At 50.1% G+C, this 9,624-nt stretch overlaps 1 protein-coding gene across 2 annotated transcripts in view; it reads right to left on the reverse strand.

Annotated features, from left to right (window-relative positions):
* Nucleotides 1-406, reverse strand: part of LOC124234128 (small ubiquitin-related modifier 3) — a 9,576-nt gene extending 9,170 nt beyond the window's left edge. For both annotated transcript variants that reach the window (XM_046651390.1, XM_046651389.1), the window contains exon 1: nucleotides 250-406. In XM_046651390.1, the coding sequence (XP_046507346.1) occupies nucleotides 250-270 (21 nt within the window). In that variant the 5' untranslated portion in view covers nucleotides 271-406. The remainder of the gene's footprint in view (nucleotides 1-249) is intronic.
* Between the last annotated feature and the right edge of the window lie 9,218 nt (nucleotides 407-9,624).

Below are 9,624 nucleotides of genomic sequence, written 5' to 3' on the forward strand. Positions count from 1 at the left end.
CGGGGTGGGGCCGGGAGGCGGGGGCGGAGCCTGGGCGGGGCAGGGCGCCGCCGGGCGGGGGGAGGGGAGCCGAGCGGCGCGGCGCAGGGGGAGGGGAGCGAAGGGTAGGGGGCGCGGGAGGCCCCGCCGGCGCCGCTCTCCCGGGTCCCGGAGGCCGCGCGGGGCGGCGGAAGGCGCCTGGTACGCGAGCGGTGGCGGCGCGGGCGAGGGGCCGAGCCTGGGGACCGGCCCGCGCCCTTTGGTCCTTACCTTGGGCTTCTCCTCGGACATGGCTGCGCGCGGCGGCGGGAGGCGGCGGCGGGGAAGCAGGTAGCGCCGGAGCGGGCGAGTCTCGCTCTCGGCCCGCCGCTCTCCCGCCGCAACTGCTCGCGGGGCCGCGCTTTGCCCCCCAAATCCCGGCGCGCCGGTTGGCCGGCGCGGGGTCACGTGGTTGTGCGCGTGCACGATGCGCGCGCCCCTGGGCGTCGGGCGCGCGCCCAGCCGGGCTGAAGTTCCAGACCGTTGGAAATGCGTCACGGGGCGGGGCCGGCGCGATCCCGGCCGTCCAGACGCTCCGGGGCGCACAGCAGCGGGGGCGCACTGGGACCTGGGGGTGCACGGGTCACCGGGGCGCACGGAGGCCTGGGGGCGCTAGAGCACCGAAGGCCCTGGGTGGCGTTCAGCACAGCTAGGTTCCCAGGGGGTCACACAGGGGCCTGGGGGGAGCTCTGGGCAGCGAGGGGCGCGGGGGGCGCTCCGAGAGTCGAGGCCATCAGGCTGGGGCAGTTGTGGGGTCAGGGACCAGGACTGGTGCGTTATCTCGGGACCTGAGAAGAGCCTGTCCGCCTCCTCAGTGCCCTAGTCCACCGACCTGGTTCCGCGCCCACTGTGGCTCAGCCCACCAAGCGCGGGCGCACCCCGTTCTTCCCTGTGTCAGAGGAAAAAAAGAAAATAAGGCCAGTCTGGAGAACCATCTCCAGTGGCCAAAGGGGACCTGGGTGAGTGAGTGGTACGTTGAGAGGCAACCCTTGAAAAGGCTCTCTTCACCTTCACGGAGGAGCAGGAGCCAAACGTCAGGGCATGAAGACCTGTGGGGTGGAGGAGGAAAGCAGTTCAACGCTGAGCCCCATGGGCTCCGTGCGCTGAGGACACATTGCATTTGTTCCTTTCGCAGGCACACACACTTCTAAGTCTGAGTCCTTCATCCAGAGCTCCAGGGGGACAGAGACCTAAGACGGATCAGGGATGTGGAATGGCTCTCTGTCAACTTCTCGCTCCAAGCTTAGCCAGGCTTCACTCTCTGTGGCTTCCTTTTCTCCCCTTTTCTAGTCCCGTTGGGCCTTCTGAACCTGGCCATTGGAAGCTGAGCCCCTGGGGAAGATGGCGGGAGGGGTGCAGGAGGCCCTCTTGTGACCGTTTTGCTAACGTTTCAGGAGTGCATACTGCACCAGGTGCCAGGGCTCTACACCTAGTCCTCGAAATAACCCGTTCTGCAGGTGAGGAAGTTGAGGCACTCAGAGGTTCAATTACATGCCTGAGGTCCCAGCGTTGGTAAGTGGTGCAGCTGGGATTCGAGCACAGGCAGTTGATCAGTGAGCTTGACCAGTGTGCTCTCCTGCCTGTCTGGGCTAAGCCAGGGTGAAACCCCCCCCAAGATGGGTACTCAGGCGGCCACGGGGAACATGCTAGAGAATGGGGGCCTTAGTCGGGACATCCTTTCAGTGCTTGAGCCATGCATCCTTGAAAGGCCCTGGCTCTTCTTGTCCTCCCTCTCATAATCCTCAGGCCCTCAGATGAAGTGGACCAGTGACAGCTGAAATTTATCTAACGCTGAGGGTGGACCAGATGTGCTGCCAAGCTTTCATCATCCCACTCAAGCCTCACAATACTCTGGAGCAAGGACCCTCATGATCCCTGTTTTGTCAATTAGGGAACGAAGGTTTGGGGGAAGACGGACAGCACAGAGTCGTGCAGCCAGGAAATAGCAGGGTCTGGATTTGAACCTAAGAGGCTGAACAGTTCGCATCCTGTCTGAGTAAGGCCCAGCCGACCAGGTTCCCCTCATTTCCTGTTAAAATCACAAAGCCATGGAGCCAAGTTTTCATGGACTTTAATTTCACAAACCATCTTTGACTCTTAAAAATCCACTTTCTTGGCTAGAGGAGAAGGGGGCTCCCCAAAATTGGGCTGCCATGTCACAGGTTGATGACGTCTCTCCATGAAAGGTGTGGTCAGAGCGAACCTCCTATGTCAGTCAGGTCCAAGGTCTCTTTTATCCTGGAATCAGGACCGTGACTCATCTTGGTGAAAGGCTCTCCAGGTAGAACGGTCAGCTCTAACTGTGCTCCTGGGAGAGGGGAGCCTCCAGGAACCAGAGCCTTCCAGGACAGAGATGGACAAGGGGGATCAGAACCAGCACCCCCACAAGATTGTTGGCTCTGGTGGGCAGTGTTTGTACCCATCATCCGTCGTTGACTAAGACACCATCAATTATAAAGCATGACATTGTGTGTGCCACAAACACGTTAAACTATGACAGGTTATGGATGGAAGACATATGCTGGTTTCAGACTTATTAAAGTGTGGGGAAAAAAAGTAACTTAGAATCAGTGAAACAGTATCTAAATGTGTTACAATAAAAAATTAGTTAAACTATGGTCCATTCATATAATGAAAGGCTGTCACTATTTAAAGAAATGTGTAGAAAAAGAGTAGTTGATAACAAGAAAAGAGCTCATATAAAGTTGGTGAATTTTGGAAAGCAAATTACAAAACTATTGTGGTTTTGAATAACCGGAAACTCTGTGTAAAATATTTTGAAAATCTGTTTGAAGATATCAAATAGCTGCCAAAACAAAGAAGACTTTCTTCTGAGGCGTGAAGATCTCAGAAAGAAGTGAAGTGGGTTTTCCCTCTGAGGCATTTGGTGATTAATATGATGTGTTAGCTTGGGCTGCCATAACAAAATACAAAAGATTGGGCAGCTTAAACAATGGACATTTGCTTTCTGTCTGTTCTGGAGGTTAGAAGCCCAAGATCAAGGCACCAACAGGGTTGCTTTCTGGTGAGGGCTCTCTCCTTGGCTTGTAGGGGGCTGCCACCTCTCTGTCATCACACAGCCTTTCCTCTGCGTGTGCACGGATATAGGGAGAGGAAGAGAGAGAGACACAATGCAGTCCATGATAGATGCAGTGGACAAGAAGTCGAGACACTGAGCAGAGCCTTTGAGTCTCATGGGATGGGGAGACAACAGTTGGCATGGCCCATTGCAAGATAGGCGCCGATATATAACCCAGACCTTCAAATGGAGCACTGGCGCCTACAACAGAGGAGTAAGGCTGAGGTGTAAATAGGTCAGTCCTCACAAAGACTGAAACCCAGCTTCCAAACAGCTCATTCCTAAATTGGAGTACACTGACCTGTTCTCCTTCCCATCACCAGCTTGAAGCAAAGAAAATCTCTGGAGGAAAATGGCATCATCTAATGGCATTAAATACCTTCACACACAGTATCCAGAATTAAATAAAAGTTTAAAAGGAAGCCAGGAGACAAATTATCCAAAACCAAGGAAAAAATACACAAAATAGTAACAAATCCACAGGGGCAGGATAGTGGCATTATCAGACACAGACTTTAAAGTAACTTTAAATAATATGTTCAGGGAAATAGATTATGAGATGGAAATTTTCAGCAGAGAAGTGGAAGCTATAAAAAAGAATCAAATGGAAATTTGAAAACAAAAATACCATCTCTGAAATTATGAATTCAGTAGATGGTTTTAACAACAGATTAGACACAGTGGAAGAGATGGCTGTGAACTGGGAGATAGGTCAGAAGAAAATATTCAGACAGAAGCAGAGGGAGAAAAAAAGTATGGAAAATACAGTAAAAGGCCTAAGAGCCATATAGAATATGGTGGAACGATCTAATATGTTTGTAAAATGGAGTCCCAGAAGGAGAGAAAAGAAGAGGCCAGAAGATGTATTTGAAGAGGGAGTAAAAGAGGATTTTGCAAAATTCACCAAAGATAACAAACCACATTTTACAGGGAAACTACCAACCCCAATCAGAATAAATACAAAGGCAGCCACACCTGGGTATATGACAGTGAGCCTGCTGAAGACAAAGACAAAGACAACATCAGCCAGATATTTAGAGGAGAAACAAAGATGTCTGACTTTGCAACAGAAACGTGAAAGCCAAGTGACAGCAGAATAGCATCTACAAAGTGCTGAAAGGAAATGCCTACAAACAGCTCTATACCAAATAAGACTGTTATATAAAATACAGGGAAAACTTCATTGTATAAATTCAGAGAGCTGACATCGAAGCTTTCTTGTCTTCCTTTAAGCTTTGGGTCCCCTCTCTAATCCACCTGCTATTATCAACTTTTCAGAGTCCTCGGATAGTTGCTTAGTCCATCTTGTCCACACCAGAAGTCTCGCCTTCATTTTTGAAATATATTTTGCTGGGTATAGAAATCAGAGTTTAAAGTCTTTAAAGGTATCATTTCATTGTTCTCATTGTCAGAAGACATTCTGGACCCAGCCCTTTGGGGGGTCTTCTGTCTCTGAAGAGGAAACAGGGTCACTGATTAAGTCCCACACCAAGATCTAAGGACATAAGGCCTGCCTAAAAGTGGGCCTGGACCAGGGCAACAGAGTTGTACCTGCCACCCCGCTTCCAGGATAGCAGCACCAAGGAACGGGTTGGAGCGGCCCATCATAGTGAGTCAGGGGCGAGAGCCTGGAGAGAGACCCTCCCCAGGGTGCAGGTGCACAGGGAAGGCCTAGAGTTGAAGATGGAGCAGGAACGTTAAGAAAAACCCTCCAGCAAACCATCCTCCACCCTCAGCACAAGGTGCTGCTGGAGGAATTTGAGGCCAGTGGACACTAAAGGTAACCACAGCCACTACAAAACCCAGATCCAGTCAACTCGTAGCCTGCCTGACTTGACCCTTACAATGGCAGCCAAACAGAAGAGTGTCCATTTTCAGATATAAATACTATTAACCTCAGTATCTATAGTCCTACAGACAATATCTAGCTTTCAGTAAATAATTATAAGACATACAAAAAAGAAGGAAAAAAACCCCACAATCAAGACATGAACATCAGAGCCAGCCCTGATGGCCAAGTGGTTAAAAGTTTGGCACTCACCACTTTGGTGGCCTGGGTTTGCTTCCTGGTTGCAGAACCACACCACTCTTCTGTCAATTCCCCTGCTGTGACAGCAGCTCGCTTAGAAGAACTACAATGACCTACAGCTAGAATATACAACCGTGTACTGGGAGTTTGAGGGGGGAAAAAAAGGAAGATTGCCAACAGGTGTTAGCTCAGGGCAAATCTTTCTCGGCAAAAAAAGACACCAAATTAAGAGAACCAGATATACATTTGACTCACATGCTGGGATTGTCAGAGAGGATTTATGTTAAGGCTCTGGCGGAAAAGATAAATACCATGAAAAGGGCAGGGGGAGGGTTTCAGCACAGAGATGGAGACTATAAGAAAAATTCCAATGGAAATGCTAGAAATAAAAAAACAGTAAGAGAGATGAAGAATGCCTTCAATAGGCTCATGAGTAGGCTTAACACAGACAAGAAAGAATTGGCAAACTTCCAGATAAGTCCATAGACATTACCCAAACTCAGAACAAAAAGGAAAAAATTCACAGGGGGAGGGGGGTTGGGAAACAGAACAGAGCAAACAAAAGCCCTGGGATAATTTCAAATGGCCTAACATACATGTGATTGGAGTAACAGAAGGCAAAGAGAAGAAATATTTGAAAAAATAATGGCTAAGAATTTTCCAAATATAATGAAAGATACCACAACACAGATCCAAATTCAGAAAACCCCAGCCAGAATTTTAAAGTATATGTATATAATGAAAAGTCATGCCAAGACACATCATATTCCACTGATGGAAACCGAACATAAAGAAAACATCTTAAAGCAGATAGGGGGAGAAAAGACATGTGACATACAGAGGCACAGGGATAAGAACCACAGCACGCCTGATGCAGAAACTATACCAGAAGGCACCAAGTACCATGGAAGGACACCTTCAAAGGTGTTAAACTCAGGTTTCTAAGCCCAGCAAAATATCTCTCAAAAATGAAGCGGAGACTCCTGGTGTGGACAAGACAGAGGAAGCAGCTATCCGAGGGCTTTGAAGGTTAATAATAGCAGGCAGATTAGAGACATCCCCAAAACTTAAAGAAAGACTTAGCGGGGCAACTTTCCAAATGTTCTTCCTCTTTTATCTCCCAGCTTTGACCTGAGGGCAACCCAATGTGTGGTTGCACCCCATGTGCAGACAGCAAAAACTCCAAAAGAAATCCTCTCTCTGGCCAGAGAAGAAGAGACCCTATAAGCCAAATGTGTGGGTTGAACCCAAGGTCTTTGTTTTGTTTTGTTTTTTGCTTTTTTGCTCCTCCAACCCTCTCCCAAAGAGATCCCAATCGTGGAGCTGAACTATGGCGGCAGAATGGGCACCCGGAACCTCAAGAGGAAAACCCATTGTTCTGGCACGGAAACCAGGGAGAGGGGACCCTATAGTCCATAAAGTGTAAGAAAATCCCTTATCTTTTTCCCTCTTGCTTAGCCTTGGGGCAACCCCAGTCACATGACACTGTGGGGCGGTGGGGGTGGTTAAAGCTCCCAGAGAACACCCCCATCTTTGTAACCAAATAACCAGTAAAAGGGAGCTGGTGGATGTGTGGAAACCTGAGAGAGAAGAGAGTTGGAGAAGGAGGTCCCCTAATTCTGTGAAGGAGTCCACACTAATCCCAGGTCCACACCTGCGAGGGGCACACGTGGGCCAGATTAGTGCAATCCCAATCAAAACCTCAGCAGGAATTTCTGTAGAAATCAACACCCTGACTCTAAAATTTATATGGAAAGGCAAAGAACTAAAGGAACTAGAATAGCCAAAACAATTTTGAGAAGAACAACAAAATTAGAGGCCTCACCATCCCCAATTTCAGGACTTAATATAAAGCCACAGTGATCAAACGGCAAAATGACAGACTCAGAGATCACTGGAACAGACCAGAGAACCAGAAGTAGCCTCTCACAATTTGGCCAAGTGATGGCTGACAGAGGGGCAGAGGCAGTGGAGGAAGCGTGGCCTTTCTCTGCAGAAGCAGTTTGCCATGACTCCATCTGGGGCCGTTCCCTAATGAGGTGGGGCCTCCACTCCTGACTGCCTGCTGGCTCCAAACAAGGGTCAGATGCCTTCACAGCACACCAGGAGGACAGGCGGTCCTCAGCAGTTTGTACTGGCAAGGGTCTGGAGAACATCGTAGAAACAGCTTCCAAGCCTGTGAGACCAAGGAGATGAAACAGAGGGTTGACTGGGCTGCGAGCACCAGCCCAGGACTCGGGTTCTAATGTGTTGCCTCAAGCACCTGGGGATGGCGTCGCTTTTCTGGCCAATAGAATCTTGGACCTCACCAAAGTCACTTAGCTTGAAATGATGAACTTCCTGGCATTCTGTAGAGCAATGGTTCTCCAAGTCCGGTCCCCAGACCAGCAGCATCAACATCATCTGGGAATGTGTCATAAATGCACGATCTTGGGCCCCTTCCCAGACCTGTGGAATCAGAAACTGGGAGGGGGCCCAGCGATGTGTAGTTTAACAAGCCTTCCAGCTGAGTCTGAAGGAGCTCAAGTTTGAGAACCACTGGTGGAGAGCAGCTTTTCCTGTCTGCTGCATGGACAGGAAACTGAAGATGAATTGTCAGGGAATCCTGGGGACATGCAGGTTCTGATTCAACAGGTCTTGGGTGGGGACTGACACTCTGCATTCTTATCAAGCTCTCAGGTGATACCAAACTACTAAATTGGGGCCAGGACATGAGAGCAAGCCTCTAGAGCATTGGTTCTCAGCCTTGGCTGTGAATTAGGATCACTTGGAGCATTTGAAAAGAAAAATACTCAAGAACCCATGAAATCAGTGCCTCCGGAGATGGAGTCTGGCATCGGGGGGTTTAAAAACACCTCCGGTGATTCCAGTGTGCATCCAGGACGGCGAATCGCTGCTGTGGACGAAAAGGCTCCTGGAAACGGGGGTGTTGGGATGGATCTCTCAGTATAGCCCGCTCACCTCCCCTCTAGCCATATTTAGGACGTTCCCTGCAGCAGGTCATTAAGAAATGCATCGGGGAAGCACCCTTGGCGGCCGTCCTCTGCAGGCCAGAGATGTGGCCGTGGACCTGGATTACCTGGTCTCAGTGGGGACAATAGGGTCCTGGTGTGGTGGGTGCTAGGTGTCAGCACTTCACGCTAGAGACAAAGTGGGAGGAAATACTGTAATAAGTCACCCAGAAGGAGAGGAAATCAGAATTTTGGGGGGATTGTGATGGCTAATTGATCATAGGGTCCCTAGGAGTGAAATCCACACACAGCTGTTTATCTACAGGCAGCAAGTTTATAGGTCTGTCAGGCAAAAGCCCACCTCAAGTTGCCTTAATGGAGACTCCTGACCTCTTCCCCGTTGCTGGGCTGGGAAAAAACGGAACCTGCAATTTAGTGGCAGGTGAAGACCATGAACTGGCTCCCAAGCCTTCCCCAGAGCCACGGCTCCTGAAGAAAAGGAAACCTCCTGACCTCCTGGGGTTATTATATACTGGCTCTGAAGGGACCTCGGTCAGCCACTGAGGCCCACTGGCCAGAGGGGAGCTCATGGAGGCCAGATGAAAAATGGGGTCTCGCCCTGAGACTAGCTCACAGTGGGCCCAGTGGGAACCAGAGGCTCCAGACTGTGCAGTGGGGACCAATGCATCTAATGCCTGATGGAGTCTCCTCACTGTTCACCGGTGGCCAGAGGGAAGGCTGCTGTCATAGAAAGGGCCGTGGGAAACCCCGTGGAGCTTCACTGCCCCAGCCGGCTGCCGAGATGGCAAACCAGAAGCACCACATCCCTGGAAATGCTGCAGGGATGCACACGCTATCCAAGGCTTGGAAGATGTAGGGTTCCCCCATGTTATGAGCAGAATTGTGTCACCCCAAAATTCATATGTTGAAGCCCAATCCCCAGTAACTCAGAACATGTTTGAAGGTGGGGCCTTCGCAGAGGTGACTAAGGTAAAATGAGGTCACCAGGGTGGGCCCTAATCCAGTCTGACTGGTGTCCTTATGAGAAGAGGAGATCGGGACACAGACACACAACCACGTGGGGACACAAGGAGAAGATGGCTGTCTACAAGCCATCGACTTAGAAGTAAATTTGACTGTTATTTTATCTCAAAATGAGTTTATTCAGGAATAGCCAAAAGAATGCTCTGGGAAACCATAGGCAAATCCAGAAAAAGAGGAGGGAACAGCTTTCGTAGAGAAAGGGGGAGCGGGAGGGGCTGTTCGAAAGGAAAGGCCACTTGGGGAAAGTAGCGCTTCAGGGTGGCAACCAGTTCTCATTGGCTGAGCTGTGGCATTTCTCATTGGTTGAGCTCTGGCATTTCTCATTGGCTGAGCTGTGGCGTTTCTCATTGGCTGAGCTGTGGCATTTCTCATTGGCTGAGCTCTGGTGTTTCTCATTGGTTGAGCTCTGGCGTTTCTCATTGGCTGAGCTGTGGCGTTCCTCATTGGCTGAGCTCTGGCGTTCCTCATTGGCTGAGCTGTGGCATTTCTCATTGGCTGAGCTG

The sequence above is a fragment of the Equus quagga genome, unplaced genomic scaffold (genome assembly GCF_021613505.1).
Source record: "Equus quagga isolate Etosha38 unplaced genomic scaffold, UCLA_HA_Equagga_1.0 71534_RagTag, whole genome shotgun sequence".
NCBI lineage: Eukaryota > Metazoa > Chordata > Mammalia > Perissodactyla > Equidae > Equus > Equus quagga.